Source organism: Mustelus asterias, chromosome 17, assembly GCF_964213995.1.
Source record: "Mustelus asterias chromosome 17, sMusAst1.hap1.1, whole genome shotgun sequence".
Taxonomy (NCBI): Eukaryota; Metazoa; Chordata; class Chondrichthyes; order Carcharhiniformes; family Triakidae; genus Mustelus; species Mustelus asterias.
The window spans coordinates 54098722-54126661 of NC_135817.1; the positions used below are offsets into that span (position 1 = coordinate 54098722).

The window sequence follows — 27940 nt, forward strand, 5'->3', positions numbered from 1 at the left end:
ATTAAAATATGTTCAGCAGGCCACCGAAGGGCGTACATATGGAATTATTAAAAGTTAGAAGCCACCATAGGACCTCCCCACCTGGCAACTGCAAGGCAGATGCATTGGCCAAAGCAGGTGCCTGTACAGGACAATTTTGGCAGCCACCCATAGGAGAGCAAGTAAACGCTGTGGCCACCTGCCAAACTAATATAGCCGACCTGGTCCAGACGCAGCGCACTCACAATTCCCTAAAACAAACAAGGAGTCTACCCAGCCCCATACGAGAAATGGAAGGACAAAATACAAATTCAGGATGGTTTAATATTAAAGGCAGGCACGTATGTAGTCCCTATCCAAGACAGAAATCAGCTCATCTACCAATACCATGACGGACATGGACATCAGGGCATAGAGACAACAACCGAGCGATTAAAAGAATTATGTTGGTGGCCCGAACTACACGATGACGTCACCCATTATATCGAAAATTGCTTAGTTTGCGCTCAAAACAACCCCGATAGGTATGCCAGGAAAGCAGAGCTAAGGCACACGCGCCCAGTAAAAGGCCCCTGGACAAACCTTCAAATTGATTATATCGGCCTACTACCCCCATGCAGGAATGGATTTAAATATTTCCTGGTAATGACAGCCACTTTCACCAAATAGGTGGAGGCATTCCCCACTCGATCCAACACAGCTAAGGCCACCACAAAAATATTAGCCCAACAGGTGTTTACACGATGAGATCTTCCCCACAGCACAGAGTCCGACCAAGGGACACATTTCACCAGGCTGGTGATGCAGAACGTTATGGCTATGTTTGGCATCAAGTAGAAATTCCACATTGCCTACCATCCACAATCCAGTGGAATCCAGTAGAGCGCATGAACCAAACGCTAAAAGGGATCATTAGGAAAACTGTGCAGTAAAACATGACATGGAATACAGTGCTTCTCTTTGCCCTCAAGATGGTACGCAACACTGTTTCCAGCTCTACTGGGTTCACCCCCTACACATTAATGACTGGCCAGTCTATGAGGGGAGCTGTATATTTACTGGGATTTGACTTAACTGAGCCTGCTATCACAGCGCTCACCCATGGGAAAGCCATCCAGCAAATAACTGAAAACATTAAAGCAGCCCAGTTAGCCACGGCTGTCCGACTAGGAGTTAAAAAGGAACAGAGCAAGGCATATTTTGATTAAAAAGTACACCCCGTAGAATATACTGTTGGCCAACAGGTAATGATTTCCCTCTATAATCCCAGTTCTTTCTTGTCCCTAAGATATGCAGGTCCGCACACCATCACCGACAAAATAAGCCCCTCAGTGTACAAGGTCTTGATTGCCAACGGGCAAACTGGTTGGTTCCACGTAAATCAATTGAAAGCTTACAGGATTCAGAATAATCACTTCCACCATCTCACAATAGAGATAGGGGAGGATGACACTAGGCGACCGGAGTGGCCTCACCCAGTAAACGTATTTCCACGGACACCTTCTCATCCACTTCCACCGGACCCTTACCCCTATCACACTACAGCCAAAAGCCTCTTCCCCACCTGAAGTATCCCTAGGTGTACTGATCGACCTGGACATAACAGGAGACTTGCGCACCCTAAAGGACTGGCGCGACTCGCTAGACGTCGACCCTCGCAGCATTATGGATTCCCCTATAAACATGAGCTTTACTGACCCCAGACCCAACAGTGTGGCCCTAACTAAACGACACTGGGTTATTTTGATGGGTACACCCGATGCCGCATCCCCCACCTGGGTAAGGGACCAGACACATAGGTTGATTAGAATGGGAGATGAGGATAAAGGACCCCCAAACCCAGAACCGAACACAGACCCCACAGTGCAGTCCAATGAACAGACAAGGGTATGGAAGCCAGGTAAGAATGTAATGATGGAGCCCCATGAGACAGATGATTCAGAGGAGGAGTCTCTGTTGGGCAATCTGTTAATGGAAATGCTGAGTAACAAAATCCAAGGTGCTCCAAATGATGAAATTCAACCTACAATGCAGACCAATGCAAGGTACAAGAATCTCTGATGGAAACACCCACTTACAAATCCCTCAATCTGCAGGTCCACCATGACCGACCTATATCAAAATGTTCATGGTTAAATGCAACCAATTCATCCCCGTGCCATCCGTATCATGTTAGTACGATTAACCGGGTTAGCTACACAGTCCTACTGTGCCCTTTCGCCACCTTTCTCCAGATAAGATAGGACTTCTAGGCCATGTTGCCAAATTTTAAAATCACCAAGGCAACACCGCTAAATTTTAAAATCGAGGCAACTGCGTTAACTTTAAAAATCGTCGAGACAACCGCTACATTTTAAATTCATTCTGCCTTCGAACCCGCAAGGCACTCATGGGACAGACACCTTATCTAACCCATGTCCCGCAGGACGTACCGATGCCAACTTCTTCAGGTCATGACAGACCGACTCCAATGCTATTTGAATCCCTAGGGCCAGTGGTGACTGCTGCTGAAATAAAACAGGCTGCCTTGATTTTGCTGGCCAGTTTAAACAAGCTCTTTTCCGACCACTCCACGACTTGTACACTTTTCGATCTGAACAAAAATTTGCTCGGCAGTGGTTCGCAATTGGAAAAAAAAAACAAATGCAAGTGAAAATCAATACACCTGGGTCCACACCACTGTCGATAGCATTCAAAAAAAAAAAGGGGGGGTGGTGGGGGAGACACGGACAGTAAATACCTGTATATACATCAAATATTAGACGCGATAACAGCAGAAATTATATTGATCTCCTCAGGACAACAACAGACGACAATAAAGCTGCAACTTAGGATCTACCTCCTTGAACCCATCATCAGGTGAAGCACGCAGGACACCCCAAGCAAAATGAACTTTTTGTATCCCAGCTATTTATGGTTTGCCCCACCTACGCGGGGAAATGTGAAGAGGGTGTGTCATGGTGCATCCGATAAGAGTATAATATTTGGGTGTAACAACCAGCGGCTGATATACAAAAAACCAAATGGCAGTTCAGCTGAATGTTATTTGAGTGACACCATAGCAGGGGATTGGTGGGGATTTTCAAACAATGGGTGCCCCGAAATTGAATGTCTGGCTAACAACCTGGAGAAAGGATTAGAGCTAGGGCAGCGGAGCCCCGGGACACTCAGAGGGGAATTTTGCCTTGTATGAAATAAGAAATGGGCTGAAACCAACCCCCAAACCATCCCACTCTATTTGTTCTGAAGCCACCCCTGGACCACAGAACGGATTGATACTAAAACACACAGGGAAAATCTTATATGACAACATCCACCACAAATTGGTACCTGTGGTGGTGGATATAGCTGGGACCCAACAGCCAGAATGGTGTTCTCCTCAACTTAAGAGATTATACCTCCACCTGACTTCCAGACTGTTAGGACGGAAGATGGGAATGGACGAAAGACAGGAAAAATCTAAGAGAGTGTTAGTTAATGACATGGCCACAGCATATGGGGCAGGGGTAGCAACCATCAACGCCCTTGATTTAGCCGACCTGGACAATAAACTGAGGATTCTGACCCAACAGGTTAAACAGACACTGAATTCCATTAATGAGGTCAATCAGCAAGATGCTGGAATGGAACTGACTGGGAACGCAGCCAGCAGCCACATGGTCGCTGTATTAGAAGGACACGCCAAGACAATCAAATTATTGGGAAAAATTGGAGAATGATGACCGACAACAGAACCGGACTTTATGTAGTGTATATGGACAATGGATGATAGAGCAGCTAAGGGAAAACCTGGGAAAACCTAGACCAGGTACACAGCGGACAGGTTCCATCTTGGATTAGTGACGAGCAGATGGAACACTTATCTACGGGTAAGAAACACCCAAAGTTACCTGGCTGCCAGATGCGACAGTTGACCAAAGTCTGGTTCAATGACATCTGCAAAGGGACTCCAGGGAAAGCCATGGGAATGATAATTAGGGCTCAGCATAATCACCGATGACGGGGTCGGACTGAGGGTTTTTGAAGTAGAAAATATAGGGACTATCCATGAAGATATTAGGGTATGATGGCACTTTACCGTCCGCAGTGGAGAAAGAAGGGAGACTCATAGGCACCACTCTGGACAGATGTCAGCAAACTAATGAAATAATCGCATGCCCGTACCCAGTTTACTTAAATGAGCATGCACTATGTGGCTTCAGAACAAACACTCGCCTAAATTGCTCAGTAGAAGCTTGTAGCCTGGACACAGACATAACTCTGGTGGCTTACAAAGGTGGCTTACTCCTCGTCACAATGGATGTCTCGGCACTCTACACCAGCATTCCCCACGATGATGGCATTGCTGCAACGGCCTCAGTACTCAATGCCGTCAACTGCCAGTTTCCAGATGCAATCTTACAACTCATCCGCTTCATCCTGGACCACAATATCTCCACCTTCAACAACCAGTTCTTCATCCAGACACACGGAACAGCCATGGGGACAAAATTCGCACCTCAATATGCCAACATCTTCATGCACAGGTTCGAACAAGACTTCTTCACCGCACAGGACCTTCAACCGATGCTATACACTAGATACATCGATGACATTTTCTTCCTTTGGAGTCATGGTGAGCAATCACTGAAACAACTATATGATGACATCAATAAGTTCCATCCCACCATCAGACTCACCATGGACTACTCTCCGGAATCGGTTGCATTCTTGGACACACGCATCTCCATTAAGGACGGTCGCCTCAGCACCTCACTGTACCGCAAGCCCACGGATAACCTCATGATGCTCCACTTCTCCAGCTTCCACCCTAAACACGTAAAAGAAGCCATCCCCTACGGACAAGCCCTCCGAATACACAGGATCTGCTCGGATGAGGAGGATCGCAACAGACACCTCCAGACGCTGAAAGATGCCCTCATAAGAACAGGACATGGTGCTCGACTCATCGATCAACAGTTCCGACGCGCCACAGCGAAAAACCGCACCGACCTCCTCAGAAGACAAACACGGGACACGGTGGACAGAGTACCCTTCGTCGTCCAGTACTTCCCCGGAGCGGAGAAGCTACGGCATCTCCTCCGGAGCCTTCAACATGTCATTGATGAAGACGAACATCTCGCCAAGGCCATCCCCACACCCCCACTTCTTGCCTTCAAACAACCACACAACCTCAAACAGACCATTGTCCGCAGCAAACTACCCAGCCTTCAGGAGAACAGTGACCATGACACCACACAACCCTGCCACAGCAACCTCTGCAAGACGTGCCGGATCATCAACACAGATGCCATCATCTCACGTGAGAACACCATCTACCAGGTACACGGTACATACTCTTGCAACTCGGCCAACGTTGTCTACCTGATACGCTGCAGGAAAGGATGTCCCGAGGCATGGTACATTGGGGAAACCATGCAGACGCTATGACAACGGATGAATGAACACTGCTCGACAATCACCAGGCAAGACTGTTCTCTTCCTGTGGGGGAGCACTTCAGCAGTCACGGGCATTCAGCCTTGGATCTTCAGGTAAGCGTTCTCCAAGGCGGCCTTCACAACACACGACAGCACAGAGTCGCTGAGCAGAAACCGATAGCCAAGTTCCGCACACGAGGATGGCCTAAACCGGGATGTTGGATTTATGTCACATTATCAGTAACCCCCACAGCTCGCCACAGCTTTCCCCCTGATCTTGCATAATATCACTAGCTGTTCTGTCTGGAGACAATACACATCTCTTTAACCTGTGTTTAATGTTCCCTCCACCCATATTATTTGTACCTTTTAAGACCTGGCTGGCTGTAGAGATTTGCATTCTAATTAGTATTCTGTAACTTGATTTCTGTGTCTGTGTACTGTTGGAGAACAGATAACTACTCCATCTAACGAAGGGGCATCGCTCCGAAAGCTTATGGTATTTGCTACCAAATAAACCTGTTGGACTTTAACCTGGTGTTGTGAGACTTCTTACTGGGCTTACAAAGGAGCAGGGAAATACTGTCTCACCACCTCCCTGAAACAATGTTGTGCTGTACATTGCAACATTACTAACATTACATTCTGCATCAAACCAGACACATCAGCCACGGTGGGCCTCATTCAACTGATAGATATTCACAAGAGGGAGGGGCTAGATTTAAACGCCACTGATGAGCTCCGACAGACTCTGATAAAATTGGCTACAGCCCACAGAACCTTCGCCAAAGTAATATAGCAGACCCAAGAGGCGAAAAGGAAAATTAAAGAAATTAAGGTCACCACATGGTGGAATGATCTTTGGAACTGAGGCTCAAACATCCAAATCCACCCATTTGTTCGCATAATGTAACACCTGGCGGTATTACTGACTTTGTTCACCCTGGTATATCTCGCCATCCTCACAGTCCAATTCAGCCGATGGGAAAAGGGGATCACCCGGAGACAGGACGTAGGGTTCGCCTTTGAATAACGGTCCCCTCTAATTCAGTAGAGCAATGTTTATAGGAAACCTGCCGAATTGCTATTTGCACTAACGGACAGTTGAAAATCTTAATGTCGAAATATACCCCGGATTCGTGAATACTTTATTATAATGTTTGTTTGAATGTTTTGGTTTGTAATTGACTTATGGTAATGATGGTTATGTTGTTATTTGTAACAGTAGAATGTTTACTGTCTGTAGCTTCTGGAATGTAAATATGTTGTAGGAATGTGTTATTACTTTGCATGCCAATGCCTGGGCTTTGCTTGACAGTTGAGTGACTGGGGAATTCCTGACAGATATTGATCCAGAGTCTGTGATCTATTACACTTCACATTCAGGATCAACAGGAGGGACTGTGGCCAAACGGGCCACCTAAGATGGTGGTTTGTAAGAGCACGCTGGGATAATTGGACAAGCGCTGAAACAGACAGGCTGCAGCCTCAAAAAGAAATTGCACAGAGAGATTAACAGGCTGCAGCTGCAAGAGCTGGAATACACGAGAAATGGGCCATCTCCAAGACAAAGGACACTTTCTGGTCAAACTGGGTTGTTTACCAGACATAGGGTTCCCTAACCCTATTTGGGAGGGAGGTATGTGACCTCCATGCCTACAGCATCTACAGGCATGGCGTTGAGTACACACCCAGAGATCGGTGTGGAAGCACCTGATTGGACCTTATCAATCAGGATGATTAAGTTCTGATCGATTGATTGGCAATGGCCAAAAAGGGCACAAAAACCAACGCAATTGAAGAATCTCTCTTTCTCCCAATGAGCGAACGACAACAACGGTGACCATCACCAGCAACAACCAGCACGAAGAGAGCCACCACACCCAAGAAGGAAGGAAAACCAGGACCAGAGTATCAGACCAGACCGAAGGATCAGACTATGCAGAGGACTACGGAGACCAACACGTAGATAAAGGCCAATATCTGGGTACTTGCCAGTCATGCAAAAGTTAAGTCAAGGTCTAGTATTGGACTTGAACTTTAGTATTCTGTAAGATAACTTATTGTTAATTAGGTGGGTGATTAATAATTGTGTGTAAATAAATGTTATTGCACTAACAAGAAGTCTATTCGCAGTTCTTTGTCCACTGTATAAGGATTGAAAGCAGACTGTGCGCAGCAACAAATAAAAATATAAATATGTTCAGATGTTTGTGCTGTCTATCAATGTCTAAGTAAGAATTTGCTTGAGACTTTGTCATAGTGCAACATATTAAATAATTAGTGTATTGTAAAAGAAACAGTAAATAATATTGTGCTATTGCTCATTTTGTAAATTCAGTTTTCCTAATTTTGGATTCTATCATAGATATTCCGATTTGCCACAAGTATATTACCATGGATACAGTCTTTACACAAAGCCCATACCTTAGATCTAAATGTTGGATGTACAAAGTAAAATGCCTTCATGTTTTTCTTGTACCTGGAGAAAACAAAAGGGAAACATTATACATCAAGAAGCTTCTACTATCATCAGTCTCTATATCATTGCTGCCTCTGAAGGCTGCCTTATTTAACACATGAAAGCATTTTTGTCATGCACGTCTTCATAAAAATCATCAATATTTCTCTGTAGCAGTAGTCACGGTTTTAGCACACAAGACGACATGATCCATTTCTTTTACAAGACAGGTTATCCGATGCATTGGCCAAGAACTCAATAACTTCACAAACATGGCATTAGACATGTCAATCATCATTCTACTGTGCATCTCTTTGCCTCTATGACATACATTCCAAACCAAAGTTAATGATGCACTTGCAAAAAATTGATTACATTTTAAAAAACATAAATTTCCAAGAAAACATTGTTCAAATCACTGGAGCTCACCCAGGTCTAATGACTTTGGTATCACTTCAATTTCCTCAATCAGTGGATTGAATTAAGCAAAAATGAGATCTAATCATTTAACTTATGTAGCTATCTATTTACTAACTTTCCATTGCAAAACAATTGCAAGGTTGTGTGTTTGTACAGGAAGGTTAATTGTCAGTGGTCTGTCACCGTGCAGTTGGCTAAATGAAAAAAAACAAGTCAAGAAGTCTGGTGTTACTGTGAAGTGGAACAATGATTGCAAATAGCCAAATAAAAAAATACAGTTAGTGAGAAACAAAGAAAGACAGGGATTTGAAGAGTGGTACGAACCACTTTATTGGGTGTTCTTATAATAGAGACATTTATTCCACATCTGAAACAGGATTGTGTTCAAATAGGGGACGTGGTGGCATAGTGGTTTTGTCACTGGAGTAGTAAGCCAGATACCCAGGGTAATGTTCTGGGGACCAGGGTTCAAATCGCACCTCTACAGATGGCAAAATGTGAATTCAATAAAAATCTGGAATTAAAAGTCTAACGATGATCATGAAACCATGATCGATCGTCGTAAAAACCCATCTAGTTCATTAATATCCTTTAGGGAAGGCATCGGGCTCGAACCCAATGCCTTCTGGTTCAGAGGTAGAGTGCTAGCAACTGTATCATACAGGCTCCCTCATTTTGCTCACAATAGTTTTACATGGAAAAAGAAAATCAAAAAAAGACAAGGAGCATAATTCTGTAAAACAAATACATAATAGTCATACCTTGAAAGTCAAAGATTATGCAAATTAGTCAACTATTTATGAAAGGTATTAGAATTTCTGAACCTGCAATCAATAAAACATATCTACAATGAGTTATTTACATTTAATTTCATAGAGTCAGAGAATGGTTACAGCATAGGAAACCATTTGGCCCTCATGCATGTGTCAGTTCTCTGCAGGAACTCAATCAGTCCCAATGTCCCATCTTTTCCCTGAACTCCTGCAAATATTTCACTTTGGATAATTATCCAATTCTCACTTGAAAGCCACAACTGTATCTGCCTTCACCCACTCTTGGCCAGTGCATTCAAAATCCTAATCACTCGCTGTGTAAAAAAAGTTTCACCTTGCCATTGGTTCTTTTTAACTTTATTTTTGGTTCATTTTAAATTGGTGTTCTCTGGTTCCCAACCTGTCCGTCAATGAAAAGAATTCTTCCCTATCTTATGTTCTCCAGACCACTCAATTTTGAGCATCTCTATCAAATCTTCTTAACCTTCTTTTCCCTTGAGAACAGCTCTGGCTTCCAATTTATCTATATATCTGAAGTCCCTCATCATTGAAATTCTTATAAATCTAAATTAATGTTAGACAATGCTTCATCCTACATCTTTATTCTATTATCCTCCAAATGCTTTACTTTTAAAGCCCTTGAACATGTTGTCACCTTCAATTTCTCGATTCAGGCTTTTACCCTTGCCACACTTTAAAAAGACCCAATGAAAGTCAAAACACTTCATCCAACTGGCCATGGTGCACTACACTTTTCTAGTCTCTTGATTACTTTTGACAGTGTTGATCACACCATTCTCAATTATCTTTCTGTTCCCCAAATCAATGGATTTGCTCTTGCCTGGTTCCACTCATACCTAGCCAATCATAGTCAGTGCATCGCCACAGTGGTTTCCCCACCTCTCACATTACCTTTGGTGACCCCAAGTAGCCATGCCAGGTCACTCTTCTTCCCATTAGGATATTATCCTTGGCCATGGAGTACAACTAATAAGCCTCTTGTTATCCCACTATTGTCAAATTGCTTGTCCAACATCCAGTCTTGGAAGTGCTAATCATTGGGAAGATGGAAACCCATGCTCTGCACACCTGCACAAACTATGTACGCTCATCACTTATTCAAATCTCACTCTTCTGCCCACATTAGTGATCGTGCTTTCAGCTGTCCAGGTTCTCTACATTCTAAATATCCACAAACCCCTGCCACTCGATTTTCTTCTTCTGTTTTTACACCATTCTTAGAACTCAGCTTTTACTTCCTTCCATAAAAATACAAGTGTTTTGCATGTTAAAGGACACTTCCTTTTAACTGAACAAAAAATAAAAGCTGTTCAAAATTTTTATATTTCACAGGTTATTAGAAATCAGGAAATCTGGGAAATCTGAGAAATTGAATGATAGAGTTCCAATTCAAAGAGTTAGTATTGACAAGAATAGGTACAGTGGCATGTATGTCTTCTGACCGTGTGCGAGATTAGATGGACATGCAAAATGGGAGCACAAACTTACTTTACGTCAACTATGTCATACAATTTCTTGATGAATTCTGAGTCAGGATGATTGTGGTCACTGGTCAGAGTATGAAAATACACCATGACAAACTCTCTTGCAGCAATGTGGTCCATAATATGAATAAAATACAACAGAGCCTAAAAAAACATTAAAAATTATTTCAACTTAAAATTCATTATTCAACCACATTTATTTTCATTGCTTTTGGCTCTTCAAAAACTATACACAGCATTTTGCTCGTCTCTCTTTGAAGCAACTAGTTTGAAAACAGGTTTAAGTGATGATTTGCGAAAGGAAATGTAGAAGAGACAAAGATCTGTCTTTTAGGCTACTAAGCAGCGAGGAATGAGACAATTTATACAAGTACACAGATTTTCAAATCAAGTTCAGAAAGGGGATTCCTGAGGATAAGTAAATCAGGTTTATTTCTGTGCTATGAGAATGATCTTGAAATTTTATATCCCACAAATTTTCTAAATACCAATAGATTAGTTCTGTTGCAAGATACCAAGAAAGTAAACCTTCTAATGATAGAGTTTTTGGAAGTGACACTTTCTTTTGTGAACGAGGACAGTAACTCAATATTTTTAGCGGGTTATGCACAAATGTTTCTAAATGTAGTACTGTAGTAACAAGAAGCCTGAAAGGTCATCTAATGGTTTACTCCTCCAAGCTTGGGAATAATCTTCAAAGACATTTTTTCCCTTTGTGGATGGGAGAGGAGAATAAAGTACAAATACACTAACTACACAAGGAAAGAGATGATTTTGCTTCAGTGACACGACGTTGGGAGGCTGGTTAGTTCAGTTGGATGGACAGCAAGTGCATGGTTCAGAATGGTGCCAACAGCACGGGATTCAATCTCCATTCCGGCTGAGGTATCTCCTCATCTTGCCTCATAGTAAAACCATGGCATAAGCTGTAGTTTGGCCACCCTCAAAGAGAGATGAATTGTGAAGTAGTCACCGATAGAGAAGAGAAAGAGGTCAATAATTTGAGATTGTCTGATGAAACAGTTCTTATTCAGGTAGAACAATTAAGTCGAACCACCTCAAAAAAGGTTAAAATTAATGCAGCGGTAAGTCTGTGTTATGGATATGCATAGGCATCTTCCAGTATATCCACTTAGGCTACAACATTTGAGGAATCATTCTGAAGTTTAAATAAAGCTCTCAAAATTTCATGTTATCAAGCTGTTGTATAGATATGGAACTATGGTTTTCAGCATTTGCCAAAGGAGCTCATTCCTGTGGGAGAGTTTTTCTAAAAAAATACTTTAACAGGAGAGAGGAAAAGAAATGCTGTTGATCAGTTTCCAACTATTAAGAATCTTGATATTGTGATGATAATGCAACAAAACAAGGATTTTTAATACAGCTGTTTTTTTTCCAAATTTTACCTTATCTGGGTCTATTAGTGTTACAGGAATATTCCTTCCCACTATCACCACCACTGTCCGACCAAATTTGTCATATCCTGCAACAAATACAAATCACTGTTAAGCTACTTGGATTGCACACTTCAAGCTTCTTACGGAGAAGGGTTTCTGCTTTGAAACCCAGTAACGGAACTATACATAAAATGGAAATAAAATTGCAAATGCTGAAAACATGAAAAACAGAAAATGCTGTTGAGACGCAGCAGGTTCGTCAACAGCTTATAGACAAAGGAAAAGACAGGTTACATTTTAGATGCAAAATTCTTCTTCAAAGGATTTTAAACTCACTGTGTACCGGATAACAACATGCTTAGGAAGTATTGTTAGCTGGAGGAGCTCAAGCTCCAGATGTGGAGTTTGGAGTTTGAACAACAGCTGGTGACACTGGTGCATCCGTGAGGTTGGGTGCTTTGCAAATAGCACATTTCTGGATGTGATTACCTCTCAGCTTAAGTGGGTAGAGGCAAAGAGAGAATGGGTAGACCAAGCAGTCAGGGAAGATCACACAAGCTGTGCAGTCCCCTGAATGTGCTCTCCATTCAGTTCTGAATACAGGTGAGAATGATGGTTCTGCTGGGAAGTGTAGCCCGAACCAAGTCCATTGCACCAAAGGTGGCCTTGCTGTATGGGAACAGGGGAGCTGCAGGAAGGAGACTGAGAAGAGAACAACAAAGAACAGTACAGCACAGGACAGGTCCTTCGATCCATCAAGCCTGTGCCGATCGTGTTGTCCTACCTAGACCAATCGCTTGTATCCCTCTATACCCTGCCTGTTCATGTGCCTATCCAGATAAGTCTTAAATGTCATTAATGTATCTGCCTTACCCACCTCACTTGGCAGTGCATTCCAGGCCCCCACCACCCTGTGTAAAAAAAACTTCCCCGCACATCTTTACTGAACCTTTCCCACCTTACTTTGAACTTGTGCCCCCTTGTGATTGTCATTTCTTCCCTGGGAAAAAGCTTCCAACTGTCCACCTTATCTATGCCCCTCATAATTTTGTAAACTTAAATCAGGTCGCCTCTTAGCATCCATCTTTCCAGGGAGAACAATCCCAGTTTATTCAATTTCTCCTCATAGCTAATACCCTCCATACCAGGCAACATCCTGGTAAACCTTTCCTTCCAAAGCCACCACGTCCTTCTGGTAGCGTGGCGACCAGAATTGGACACAGTATTCCAAATGTAGCCTAACCATTGTTTTCTATAACTGGAACATAATTTGCCAACTTTTATACTCGATGCCCCGGCCGATGAAGGCAAGCATGCCATATGCTTTCTTCATCACCTTTTCCATCTGTGCTGCCACTTTTAAGGATCTGTGGACCTGTACTCCCAGATCTGTGTGTCTAATCAGACCACAAGGCTGTGCTCCAGCTCACAAGCAAAAACTGAAGCAGGAGAATCCATCAAAGAGAGTCATGCAATGTTGGTCTGAGGAATCGGATGATCTCCTATGGAGCGTATTTAAAAACTCTGCGACCAGCCTGAATGAATACGCCACTACAGTAACCGACTTCATTAGTAAGTGTGTAGAAGACTGTGTGCCAAAGAAGCAAATCCGTGTGTTCCCCAAACGGAAACCATGGATGAACAGGGATATCCACTGCTTGCTGAAGTCCAGGTCTGAGGCATTCAAGTCAGGTGACACTGACCTATACAAGAAAGCCAGATACGATCTAAGGAGATCCATCAAAGATGCCAAAAGACAATACCGGACCCAAGCTAGAGTCCCAGCCACACTGACCCGCGCCGACTATAGCAAGGTCTGCAAGACACAACAGGCTACAAGATGAAGGCATGTATAATCGCCAGCTTCAACGCACCCCTCCCTGATGAGCTCAATGCATTCTACGCCCGTTTTGAGCAAGAGGTCAGCGAGAGCATGCCCTCCACCCTGGAAGAACCTGTATCTGGGGTCACCATTGCAGATGTCAGAGCAGCTTTCTTGAAGGTCAATCCACAGAAAGCAACTGGCCCGGATGGGGTACCCGGATGTGCACTCAGATCCTGTGCGGATCAGCTGGCGGGGGTATTCACAGACATCTTCAACCTCTCTTTACAACAATCTGAAGTCCCTATCTGCTTCAAGAAGACAACCATCACCCCGGTAGCTAAAAAAACAAAGAAGCATGCCTTAATGACTATCGGCCGGTGACTCTGACATCCATCATTATGAAGTGCTTCGAAAAGTTAGTTGTGGCACAAATCAATTCCAGCCTCCCGGACTACCTGGATCCACTACAGTTTGCCTACCGCCACAACAGGTCCACAGCAGACACCATTTCCCTGGCCCTGCACTCAACCCTGGAACACCTAAGTAACAAGGACACCTATGTCAGACTCCTATTTATTGACTACAGCTCAGCCTTCAACACTATTATTCCCACGAAACTCATCTCCAAACTCCGTGGCCTGGGCCTCGGCACCTCCCTCTGCGACTGGATCCTGAGCTTCCTAACTCACAGACCACAATCAGTAAGGATAGGCAACAACACCTCCACGATCATCCTCAACACCGGTGCCCCACAAAGCTGTGTTCTCAGCCCCCTACTATACTCCTTATACACCTATTACTGTGCGGCCAAATTCCCCTCCAATTCGATTTTCAAGTTTGCTGTTGACACTACCGTAGTGGGTCGGATCTCAAACAATGACGAGGCAGAGTACAGGAATGAGATAGAGAATCTGATGAACTGGTGCGGCAACAATAATCCCTCCCTCAATGTCAACAAAACGAAGGAGATGGTCATTGACTTCTGGAAGCGTAAAGGAGAACATGCTCCTGTCTACATCAATGGGGATGAAGTAGAAAAGGTTGAGAGCTTCAGGTTTTTAGCTGTTCAGATCACCAACAACCTGTCCTGGTCCCTCCATGCCGACACTATAGTTAAGAAAGCCCACTAACGCCTTTACTTTCTCAGAAGATTAAGGAAATTTGGCATGTCAGCTACAACTCTCACCAACTTTTACAGACGCACCATAGAAAGCATTCTTTCTGGTTGTATCACAGCTTGGTTTGGCTCCTGCTCTGCCCAAGACCACAAGGAAGTACAAAAGGTCGTGAATGTAGCCCAATCCAGCCTCCCATCCATTGACTCTGTCTACACTTCCCGTTGCCTTGGCAAAACAGCTAGCATAATTAAGGACCCGGGACATTCTCTCTTCCACCTTCTTCCTTCGGGAAAAAGATACAAAAGTCTGAGGTCACGTACCAAACGGCTCAAGAACAGCTTCTTCCCTGCTGCTGTCAGACTTTTGAATGGACTTACCTTGCATTAAGTTGATCTTTCTCTACACCCTAGCTATGACTGTAACACTACATTCTGCACTCTCTCGTTTCCTTCTCTATTAACCAAATGTTTTGCCTGTATAGCGCGCAAGAAACAATATTTTTCACTATGTAGACAATGTGACATGTGACAATAATAAATCAAATCATTCAAATTAAATCATTCCAAATCAAATCAAATCATTCTATGCACCTGATGGTTCTGCCAATTATTTTATAGCTCCCACCTGAATTGGATCTACCAAAATGCATCACCTCACATTTGTCCAGATTAAATTCCACCTGCCATTTCTCCACCCAATATCCTGCTGTACTCTCTGACAATCTTCATCATTATCGGCAACTCCAGCAATCTTAGTATCATCCGTAAACTTGCTAATCAGACCAGTTACATTTTCTTCCAAGTCATTGATATATATTACAAACAACAGAGGTCCTAGTACTGATCCCTGAGGAACACCACTAGTTACAGACATCCATTCAGAAAAACAACCTTCCACCGCTACCCTGTCTTCTATGGCCAAGTCAGTTCTGAATCCATCTAGCTAGTTCACCCCGATCCTGTGTGATTTAACCTTTTGTACCAACCTACCATAAGAGACCTTTTCAAATGCTTTACTAAAGTCCATGTAGACAACATCCACAGCCCTTCCCTCGTCAATCATTTTTGTCACCTCCTGAAAAATCTCAAATTAGTGAGGCATGAGCTCTCTCGTACAAAACCATGCTGTTTGTCGCTAATAAGACCATTCAGTTCCAAATGCATATAGATCCTATCCCTGAGAATTTTTTCCAACAATTTCACGATCACTGACGTCAAGCTCACTGGCCTATAATTACCCAGCTGGAAAAAACATGCAGCTTGGATCACTAACCTCAGATAGGGAGAGAGAAAAAGCTGGAGAAAAAACTAAACACAAAAATCTGGTTTCTGGGAACTGACAGTTTCAACACAAAACATGTTTTACCTCTAATTGGATTATCACAATTAAGGACTGTTGAAAGTGTGAAATCAATATATTCACTTTGAAGGAAAAAACTGTAATCGTGACTATAAAGAGCTACCCACACTACAAAGTAGCAAGCAAATAAGATCTGCAAGATACTGAATTCCAGGATTAGTTCATCCGTCCGTCTCAGAATTCAGTGGTACCCTGAATGCTCTCTGCAAGGACTAAATTCTTTCTTCGTCCTTCTTCAAACTCTGATTGCATCAGAGTACTGGGATCAGCTAAGTTTCTGACCTCAATCATGCCACTGCAGGAAGTAGCAAACAAAGATCACATTTTTGTTTACATCAAAAGCTAATTACCAAACCACCATTCTGGGAAAAAAGGGCCAAAGGGAAAAAAAGAACTGAACGCATTGGCGGTGGCGGTGGGGCAAAATCTGGGAACTAAAGAAGGGTGTGTGTGAGCAGGAGCAAATTCAGCCTCTGGGTTTATGACTCATTCTGTTCTGTACCTTTTTTGTAGCATAACTGGACAAATAAATTGAGACTAAAACATTATTTTGAGGAATAACCAGCTTGAGACATGACATGGCCTTTATAATGAAAGCAAAATACTGCGGATGTTGGAATCTGAAACAAAAACAGAAAATGCTGGAAAATCTCAGCAGGTCTGACAGCATCTGAGGGACGAGAATAGAGCCAACGTTGAGTCCAGATGATCTTTCGTCAGAGCTCTGACGAAGGGTCATCTAGACTCCAAGTGTTGGCTCCAAGACATGCCCTTTTCTTGTTTAAAGTCTTAAGTCACTCACTTACCAGTCTGGTATAATGCTTTTAATGAGGCAACACCTGAGAGGTCATCTGCTCTAGCTCTGCACAACCAACGGTTATAGCTAAAAGGAAGTAGTATAATCCTGTGAATAACATATAGCAAACAACAGGAATAAATAGAAGACATGGTTACTAAACAGTTTCGTAACATGGTTCCTTGGAACCTCCAAGAGGTGCTGTGCAATTGCAAATAAGTATATCGTAGGGGCTAATAATGCTACAAGCCAGTAATAAAAAAAAACTAGCAATGCTAAGACAAATGTACCATGGAAAAGCCTATGAAAATAAATTCAGTGAGGTGACTCTAACAGGTGCTGATTCATGCTCTCAATTCCCCGTGTGAAGCTCTGAATCTCAGGCATGCGATTCAAGCAGAAATGCTGTGTACAAGCTTGCTTTCCCTCTGCAGAATTCAAGCAGACAAAAAAAAAGAAAATGCAGCACAAGAAAAGCCAAAAGGGAACATTTTGTTAGTTAAAGTTGATGCTAAAAGAATGAATTCTGCATACATGTGTATCATTTATGTCACATTATCTGACATGAAAATCTGAAAACAGCACAGAACAGTTTGGCAATGACTTTCAAGGTGGTGAGACTGTTGAGTGAGTGTGGTAGAGTTTGTTTTGGTAATCTTTTGCAGTACTACTATGTTGTATCTATTGGAGCTGCAGAATTTTATGCTCCCCCAGGCAGGGGAAGAGCGTAAAATTGCATGGATGGGACTCCCCTCAGGATCTCACCCCGACTCAGATGCAATTTCACAGTTGGGCAGGCAGGGTTTCGGGTAGGAAATCTGCCCTTTCTCCTATTAAGGCTCTTAACTGGCCACTTCATGACCAATTAAGGGCATTTTCCTGCCCACCCAGCCTTAATTTTTAGACTGACAAGCATGGGTCAGAGCAAGGTGGGAAACGTAGCTTCAGATTTGGAGTGTCCTCCCCTCTGGGACCTGGGAACTCTCCCCGCCATCCCCAAGCTTGAATCCTTCTTCTGCAGTGCTCTGCCTGGAACCAAATCCTGGTTAACTCCCATGGGACGGGGACGGGGGGGGACGGGGGGGGTAGCGGTTGCACACCACCCAACCGCTACCCCCCCATCCCATGGGAGTTAACTAGGATTTGGTTCCAAGGCAGAGCACTGCAGTGCCTCTTCTGGCCACAGCAGTGCTGTGCCTGGATGGTTGGAGAGTTGTCATCCAATCTGATTGGCAAGATTTCTTCCAAGGGACAGGCAGAAGTCCTCCCATCTACCAATCAGAGCTCAATTGAGCGTGATGTGGCAATGAGCTTCTGAGTTGGCAGGAGCGTGTTATGCGCTGACTCTTGAGATGGCAAGTGCCAATCACTCTCCATCCTGAAAATTCTACTCTAGGTGTATTGTCAACCAAAACCAAGAAACAAGGATATGGAATATTTATTGTGTTTAATAGGCAGTAAACAGAAAAAATATTGTAGTTTCACATATTATACACAATCCTTACTCACTTTCTCTGATGTGCTTTTTGAACTGCTGCTTCAGACATTTGCCCTTGAAGAATCAGTCGTCTCTGTTTATCGATATCTCCTTCCATCTTAGCAAATGCATGTGTTCCAATGTACTCTAGTTCAAGATGTTCGTCATCAGAATCATCGTCATCTACAATAAAAATAAATGAAGCAGCATTCCATAATTCAACAGCAGCCCTTAAAGCTAAAACACTTCACTGATACAGATAGAGGTTTACATTTCTGGCTCTGCTTCACAAAATCCTATGAGTCACACCAGCAGCATCAAGATTTAACAGATCAAGTGATGAACTCCAGCATTTGCTCACAAATCAAAACACCAATGCAGGATGTTTGAAGAGCAATAATCAGTACAGCAGAGTGGTGGGTCACTGATTTAATAGCACAATGATGCTATTTTCAAAATTGAAGCTGTACTGCTATATGAAGAGGGGAGGGAATGAGGGGGGCAAAGCAGAAGATGAAATTAAAACAAGCAACTCTCCCTGATCAGAAAGAGCACCTTTGTGCAGCCAAATCAATATATTCTACAAGGCAGCCTAAAATCCTAAAAAAAAAGTCTTCAAATGTTTTGAGCATAGCAAGTCAATGAATTAAACAATGAAGTTTTTTTTTCAAGAACCAAGGGAATGAATGCCAAAAGCTCTAGCTTTTCATAGAAATCATAGAAACCCTACAGTACAGAAAGAGGCCATTCGGCCCATCGAGTCTGCACCGACCACAATCCCACCCAGGCCCTACCCCCACATCCCTACATATTTTACCCGCTAATCCCTCTAATCTACACATCCCAGGACACTAAGGGGCAATTTTAGCATGGCCAATCAACCTAACCCGCACATCTTTGGACTGTGGGAGGAAACCGGAACACCCGGAGGAAACCCATGCAGACACGAGGAGAATGTGCAAACTCCACACAGACAGTGACCCAAGCCGGGAATCGAACCCAGGTCCCTGGAGCTGTGAAGCAGCAGTGCTAACCACTGTGCTACCGTGCCACCCCAAAATTTGTAACTGATTCACCCAAGTTTAGGCCAACACTATCAATGCAGAGCTATAAATTGTTTCAGAAAAGAAAGACAAAGACCTTCAACAGATGTCCCTACAGATGTCACCACATTCATACACTGAGGGAGAATTTACCATGGCCAATGCACCCAACCAGCACGTCCTTCGGACGGTGGGAGGAAACCCACACAGACACAGGGAGAATGTGCAAACTCCGCACAGACAGTGACCCAAGCCAGGAATTAAACCTGGGTCCCTGGTGCTGTGAGGTAGCAGTGCTAACCACTGTGCCACCAGGCTGCCCGTGCACAGTATGAGAAGTTAAAAAACTGAATTTATCATTTTGACCCAACCTGAACCTCAAATAACCTGGACACACCATTGAAGGCCTGGAACAGTGAACAAGTAATTTCAACGCCATCTCTTTTTGAAAGATTTACTGATTGTCAGGATTATGAAATGTGGAAATTTAGGATGAAGAAAAGCTGAAGAATAAAAATCATGTCACCTAGCAGAGAAACTCCCCATTCCTTCCAGTTAAAGTGTACTGAAGACAGATACTTATTCGAATTGAGACTGAAATTTTTCAAATCATTTTGCAGTGGAAAAGAACACTGTCCAAATAGGCTCTGAAACTTCACTTGTATAAGAGCAGCTTGCATCACGGATTTCAGTGCAGAGAACCTCCTGGAAGACAGGATTTTCCTTTTGTCTATCCCTGATTTTCATTGCTTTACCATTGGTGGCTGTGTCTTCAGCTGGCCAAGCCCCAAGATCTGGAATTGTCTCTCTAAAGGAATGGGGAAGTGGCAGGCAGGTAGTATCAGGGAGATGAGTGGCCAGCCGGAGGGGATGAGCAGAGGGAACAGGGGAAGGGGATTATCAGCCCTCATTTTTGTTTGATAACACTTCTAATGAAGCGTTTTGGAATGTTTTACTGCATAAATAGCACTGTATAAATGAAAGCTGTTGACAGGAATGGCAGTGCAGATGGCTTGGAAGCAATCTTATTTCCCAAAGGAGAGGTCAATCAAATCAGATGCGATGGCTTTGACACTTACTTGCCCGACTTAGGAACAGGGTTCCAAACAACATGTATTATATTGTAAGGTCTATACAGTGCCAATCTTGCTTGGGTGCTAATAATTCATGAGTGCTAGCTGATTAAACTTCACTTGAATTTTGACCAAATCAAAGCAGACAAAAAGGACATGAATAAATCAGGGTTCTACAACTGATGTAATGATAATACATTTGAAGCTTAGATTCAAATATCATGTTCCTTGACAGGGTAAAGGAGACTAATGAATTGCTTTATAATTTGCTTAAATTCACATTTCTAATTAATAACCACAATGTAATGAAGGATGCAAGACTATGTCACCAGGCAGAGCACAATACAGTATAGATAACCTAGGGGAGAAAAAAAAAAGAAATTAAGGGTTAATAAAATATATTTTGAACCAGCCCAATTACCTTCCGAGCATTCAGTTAGATAAAGCACATAACCTAAGCATCCAACTATTAACAAGGATATCATTGTCTCAAAAATGTTTCTTCAAAAGAAGTCTTTAAAAAATATTTATATGATAACACTCACAATGAGGAATGCCTGGTTTATCCAATATACGGATCTGACGTTCTGCAATGACTGGCTCTCCTTCAGCATTCCCTACATCAGCAGGGAGTATTGGCAGACACCTCCTCTCTTCCTCCAAAGATCGTGGAAAATAAAGAGGCATCAGCTTCATGTAGGTAGCCTGATGGGAAGGATATCAATCATCAAAGCTGTAGATTCTACTCCCAAAGCAAAAGTTAAAGCTGTAACAGTTTCTGTTTTTGAAATACCATGGAAAAAGATACCCAAGAATGGTTTAGTAAAGACCATACCAAAGTGGTCATGAGCACCAAATCCCACAGCCTCACATTTAAATGATTAATAATTTTTAAAGTTGACATTTCACAAATTCAAATTCTTTAAACCCATGGTTCTACCAACCTTAGTTTTACAAGTCTTCCACCACTCTGATTGCATCACATGTCAAGATGTACATTGCTGATCACAACTAACATTTTACAAACTTGCTTGATCATTACCACAATACCACAAGTGAAGAAGGAATGTGCTGAATTGCAAAGTTGATAGAGGCTAATTACAGAAGTACATTTTGTAGCCACTATCTAAGTCCAGAGGTAACGATCCCCCTTTAGCTTGTGAACATCTATGCTTGACAGCAAGGTTTGTCAGCACTGAGGAAAGGATGTGTGCTGTCTGCACAAAGTACAGTACAGTATGGGTCCATTATGAAGAAATCTTAGTTTAATCTGCACCATTAATAAATCTGCCTTGAATAAATACTCCAGGAGAACACATGCCAATATCTAGATGAGAAAGAAAACAAATCTGCCCTAATGATTAGGATCACCCAATTCTTGCTCTTCCAAGGGGTGCTAAAATGCAGTTTCTTCACTTCAGTGTGAACAGCCATGGCTCAGTTTGGAAATGATGAATTTTAACCGTCTCAATTGATTGGCAGCTACCATATAGTGGGTTTTCTTTTAAACAAAAGTTTGGAAACTTTAATGACTTAGTGTTGAGCTACTTTTTAAAATTGCTGTTTTGTTAGAGAATTGTTTTAACTCCAGCCACAATAAGTTGCCTCCTGCTTAAGTGATGTGCACTTTTACATTTCCGCTGATTGAAAATAGGTGAGAGTAATGCTAGTTAAGGATTTAAAGCCATTTTTGTTGTACAAACAAGACAGTGACAGAATGCACAACGACTAGATTACAAAACGTAGAAATTTATGTTGCAAAATGCCTCGAGGGTGTGACCCTCCAATATGGCCACAGCGTCCATGCTGTAGAAATTGTGCATGTTTGAAGCTTGTTTAAAAATTGTAAACCTTCAAAGACTCTTGACATTTTGGTAGCGACCATTACCTGTCACCTAATGACAAGGATATTTATTAAAGGTCAGCTGAAATGACTATTTCACTGCTGACAAAACTAGGAGAAGCCATAGCTAAAAATACCCATCATATGACTGCAAATGATTACAGGAAGAAATACTTCAGGGTTGTAAGCTAACCCTGTCTCTGCCAACACCAATATCTGCTTCTTTACTTTGTTTTTAACAGCAATGGCAGATGTTCATTGAGAATGTTTCTGTGCAGATCAACATGAGTAAATGACAACTGTCTCTTGAAATAAACACTGAAAAACCCAGCCAGAAGAGTTGACTAAGGCTATTCTGGTTATTTTAGCTTCACATTTAAAGTTTAAGACCTCAACTAAAATAATGGATAATTTACCTCTTCTAGATCTGTAACTGCAAAAACAACAGTTTCAATAGTGTCTCCATGTTTCTCCAAAAACCGTCTAACTGTTCCTGAGAATTAAAATGAGAAAAATTATATAGGTTATAAACTTTTATTGGATACCCACCTTCCTTGGGAGGAAAAAAAACATACGGTATTAATTTTTCCTCCCTTTAAGTTTTATAGCTCACCTGGCAGCAGTATGATGAATAGTGTGTCAGATTTCGCTAGCGTAGGCAATTATATAATCATAGAAGAATCACAGAATCCCTACAGTGCAGGAAGCGGCCATGTGGCCCATTGAACCTGTACCAACTCTCTGATAGAGCATCCCACCTAGGCCTTATCCCATAACTCCACATATTTAGCCACTAATTCCCCTAAACTACACATCTTGAGACAGAGATATAGCATGGCCAATGCCCCTTACCTGCACATCTTTCGACTGTGGGAGGAAACTACAGCACCCGGAGGAAACCCACAGACACGGGGAGATTGTGCAAACTCGCATAGATCAGCCACGATAATATTGAATGGTGCGGCAGGCTTGAAGGGCCTGATAGCCTACTCATGCTTCTGTTTCTTATGGTCAAGTCACCCAAGGCCGGAAGGCCTTGAATGATTCAAACTTGAGATTATATATTAAAATATTTGGTTGTATTAATTGCACCAGTCCCAACCTATACTGAAATATTGTTTATTTTTAATTTTAAATATTTTAAGAACTAAGGTCACACTTGTCATTCATGTTGCTTACATTAGAATAATTGGATGGTTTGAGTTTTAGGACTAAATTAGCTGAGTGAAAATCTGGAGTAGCTTACTTAACTGTTTGAACAGAACACTGGAAAACTGACAAATAACAAGAGACAGAATTTATCAATAGTTAGCAAAAAAGGCTTCAGCAATCTTGCAATTTCAACCATGTATACTCAATTAGCATCCTCATGCTACATGACTTAAGTGTCAAAGATTACTTTACCATCACTATTAGTTAAACAAATTAACATTTTTAAACAATGGATTGGGGATATGTCAGTTGTAGAATCATAAAATATTGTTACTGAAGGAAACAATTCAACTTGTTGCCTCTGTGCTGATTCTTTGAAAGAGTTGTCTAGTTCCAACACATCAGCTTTTCTTCCTCAACTCTGCAAATTAGTCTTCTTACAAGCCTTTTGAAAGTTCCTATAGATTCTGCTTCCACCACACTTTCAGATTACGTATTGCAGATCTTAACCACCCTCAGTGAGAAAATGTTTCCCCTCTAGTTCTTTTGCCAGCTATGTTAAATCTACGACCTCTGGTTACTGAGAATTAATAAGAAAGTTTCTCCCTACTTCCTCTATCAGAACTCAAAATATTGAATATTTTTGTCTCCTCCCTTAAATTTCTCTACTTCAAGGAGAACAATTTTGCAATCTGCCACATAGCTAAAGCCCTTCATCTTTAATATCATCCTAATGGGTCTCTTCTGCATCTTCTCCAAGGCCTTCTTTCAATGTCTTTATAAAAATGATGAAGGGGAAGGTATTTTATTGATCTAACAAATTTCAGCGCCTTTTCTATTTTTTACCTGATAAAAGCCACAGAACCATGGAGATTGTGGAAAACAGATGGAATGGTGAATGGGTAGGAGAAGTTTTACAACATGTCCTGCATTGTGATACTAATAATGGAAACTCTGCAAGCATGCTTAAAAATTAATTGATCTTCAAGGAAATCACAAATCAATAAAATCTTTAAATCAATAAAAGCAGATTTGAGCCTAATAATGCAACAAAATGTTTTATATTACAGCAATGGCAATCCTTGTGATCCCTCAGCAACACCCCCCCCCTCCCCCCCAATGGTGAGCTCATTTTGATCCAAATAAAGGTCTGTAATGTGAAAGATTGCTGTAGTACAAGAGCTTTGCTAGCTTTCATTAAAACCTTCCCTTATTCATCTCCATGGCTATTTTTAAAATCAAGGCTGCAAGGCAGAAAGCAGACATTACTTTGACAATAGCAAGAAGTTTTGATGTGTCTCTCAATATACTTTCTCTGTTCTTCCACAAAGTTGTCACAGACAACAAGAAGCAACACATACTCAGAGCAATGTTGGTAGCATCCTCCAAAGGGTAGCCTCTTTTTGGCGTATTGATGACACACAGACCTATTGAGGACATTGAATGCTCCCTACAACAGATTAAAAAAAAACAAATCAGGATGGTTCAACACTCAGTTCCATCATCTACAGTCAGGTCAATTTCACTTTGAATGTACACAAACATGGACAAACATCTGAAAAGACTAAACATTGCAACAAATACTGAAAATTGCACGATACAACCTTTACGACTACGACTTTAAAAAAAGGACAAAAAGAGTGTTAGAAGACAAGGCACAACACTACATTGGACACCCAGTATGACTCTTAGAATAGCGGACTCCCCCCCAACATTTTATCTGGAGCACATTTCAGATCAGTTGTGCATTTACTGCACATTCTTGGCAAGAACAAGATGCAGCAGTAAATACACAGCTGATATCATTTGATATCAAATCAATGATTTTGTTCAATAGTCACCCAATGCATGTCTAGTATAGTATCTCGACAGCCATTAGATTATCATTCTGCTGTCCTTTCCTGGGTCAGATAAAAAACTTGAGATAGAAGGAAAAAAACAAGGTAGAGTGTCAGCTGACATCATCATTAGGAGAGCATGTGGAACTTGTAGCATCAACTGAATTTTGGAATTGAGAGAAAATACTTTTGAAATTAGGATCAAAATAATGAAAGCCCAAAACACTGCTCTGGAAGCTTTAACTGGATTTATTTGGCTATTTATTTGAGAAAAGGTTTCCAATGAAATGAAGTAATCCTTTAGATCAAGGTGGGTTTCCAGAAAAGAAGATAATTTAGCCTACACGCACATGCTGCATTCTAATAAAAGGAATTTAAACTAAAATCTTAAATGACAACTGTGAGATCAAGTTCCATTTTTCTCTGCATCGGTAGCTATGAAATAAAGTATCATTTAAGATTTTTTACCTGGCTAATAGAAGTACACTCCTGTAGCAGCTGTACAAGGAGCTCTCTGCAGCTGTTCTGTACTTAGCATTGTATCGCGGTCCTACTGTGTGGATAATAAACCTTGCAGCCAAGTTAAAGCCTTTGGTCATCTTCGCCTCTCCTGTGCGGCAACCTTAAAATAAAAGTTTCTCTGGTTACAGAACCGAAGAGTTATAGTGAGTGCTGCATGAAATGGTCAGGTGTCAGCAAACTGGATTTTTAACAAACTCTCATGCATTAGATGACACGGGTGCTGATGTATATTCTCAGCTATAGGTGACTGAGAGTTGCGGGTTTATTTTAAGACCACAAGTAGACACAAAAGAATTCTGATAGATGAGATGTGGGCTATGAGGAATTCAAGGTACTAGTTGGAGACAGCCCTATAGTGATCAAGACCACAAGAAGAGGGATCCAAGGAAAGATCACGGGATGAAGAGTGGCAGGAATATTTATCTCGAGGAGTGTTCTTCAGTGAATTCAGAGGAAAGCATGGATGCCAACTGATTGTGTCTCAGTGGTTAGCATTGTTGCCTCACAGCGCCAGGGACCTGGGTTTGATTTCTGGCTTGGGTCACTGTGTGGAGTCTGCACGTTCTTCCCGTGTCTGCGTGGGTTTCCTCCCACAAATAGAACATAGAACAGTACAGCACAGTACAGGCCCTTCGGCCCACGATGTTGTGCCGAGCTTTGTCCGAAACCAAGATCAAGCTATCCCACTCCCTATCATTTTAGTGTGCTCCATGTGCCTATCCAATATCCGCTTGAAAGTTCCTAAAGTGTCCGACTCCACTATCACAGCAGGCAGTCCATTCCACACCCCAACCACTCTCTGAGGAAAGAACCTACCTTGGACATCTCTCCTATATCTTCCACCATGAACATTGTAGTTATGCCCCCTAGTAACAGCTACATCCACCCAAGGAAATAGTCTCTGAACGTCCACTCTATCTATCCCCCTCATCATCTTATAAACCTCTATTAAGTCGCCTCTCAACCTCCTCCGCTCTAACGAGAAAAGCCCTAGCTCCCTCAACCTTTCCTCATAAGACCTACACTCCAAACCAGGCAGCATCCTGGTAAATCTCCTTTGCACTCTTTCCAATGCTTCCACATCCTTCTTATAGTCCGAAAGACATGCTGGTTAGGTGCACTGGCCATGCTAAATTCTCCCTCGAACGGGTGCTGGAGGGTGGTGACTAGGGGATTTTCACAGTAACTTCATTGCAGTGTAAATGCAAGCCTACTTGTGACACTAATAAATAAACAAACTAAAATCAGTAGAGAAGCACAACCACTCAGCAAACAGGCTGAGGGAAGAAAGAAAGATTTCTCAGAGAGGTACTCAAATTGGGGTTTTGAGAGGAGGACAGCAGAAAATTAGGATCTGAAAGGACGTGTTAGGGCTAGAGCAAAATGATGTGCTTGAAGGGAGAGGTGTCAGTGGATGAAAATTCAGCATGTGACTGAATGAGGATCACATTGCCCTCACAGCAATTTGGGTAGGGCAGATGGTAAAAGAGACACACAAAGGGGGAGGCTTCAGTGATAGGCAAACCCAAAATGCAAATCATCCACGATAAAATTAAGGATTGCAAGGACTTAACTTGCACGTGAATAAGCATTTTGGAAGAAAATGAGAAAAAGCAGTGCTATTAATCGATCAGAGCTATGGGCACAATGGAAGGTAGGCCGAGTGAGAGGGGAAGAAGGTTAGCTGCAAGTGGAAGGGTGACTAGAGAGTAAGTAATGCTTTTAAAGAGGTAGTAACAGATACCTCATTAAATTGAGGTACAGTCATGAGTGTATTCAAGAAGATTTCACTCCTGGAATAAGGGCACAAAGAATAGGAAAGCAAAGCTGGGATGGGAGGGCAGGGGAAATACAGTACCCAAGAGCAGGGAAACGATAGGCAGTATAGTTAGGTAACAGGAAAAGGCCCAAAGAGAGGCTAAGCATTAGAAAAATATAAAG

General features: G+C 42.2%; 1 protein-coding gene across 5 annotated transcripts in view; it reads right to left on the minus strand.

Annotated features, from left to right (window-relative positions):
- The window catches only part of gdap2 (ganglioside induced differentiation associated protein 2), a 60023-nt gene that overhangs the window by 17408 nt on the left and 14675 nt on the right, over positions 1–27940 (minus strand). For 4 of the 5 annotated variants that reach the window (XR_013499912.1, XM_078232686.1, XM_078232684.1 and 1 more), the window contains 9 exons: positions 25946–26099; positions 25001–25089; positions 22904–22980; positions 21190–21349; positions 18561–18711; positions 17062–17159; positions 11963–12039; positions 10561–10700; positions 7825–7879 (listed from right to left, as the gene is read on the minus strand). Coding sequence is in view for 4 of the 5 variants with exons in the window: in XM_078232686.1 (XP_078088812.1) it covers positions 7825–7879; positions 10561–10700; positions 11963–12039; positions 17062–17159; positions 18561–18711; positions 21190–21349; positions 22904–22980; positions 25001–25089; positions 25946–26099 (1001 nt within the window). In the remaining variant the exon portion in view is untranslated. The remainder of the gene's footprint in view (positions 1–7824; positions 7880–10560; positions 10701–11962; positions 12040–17061; positions 17160–18560; positions 18712–21189; positions 21350–22903; positions 22981–25000; positions 25090–25945; positions 26100–27940) is intronic. The other variant, XM_078232685.1, reaches the window with a different exon arrangement.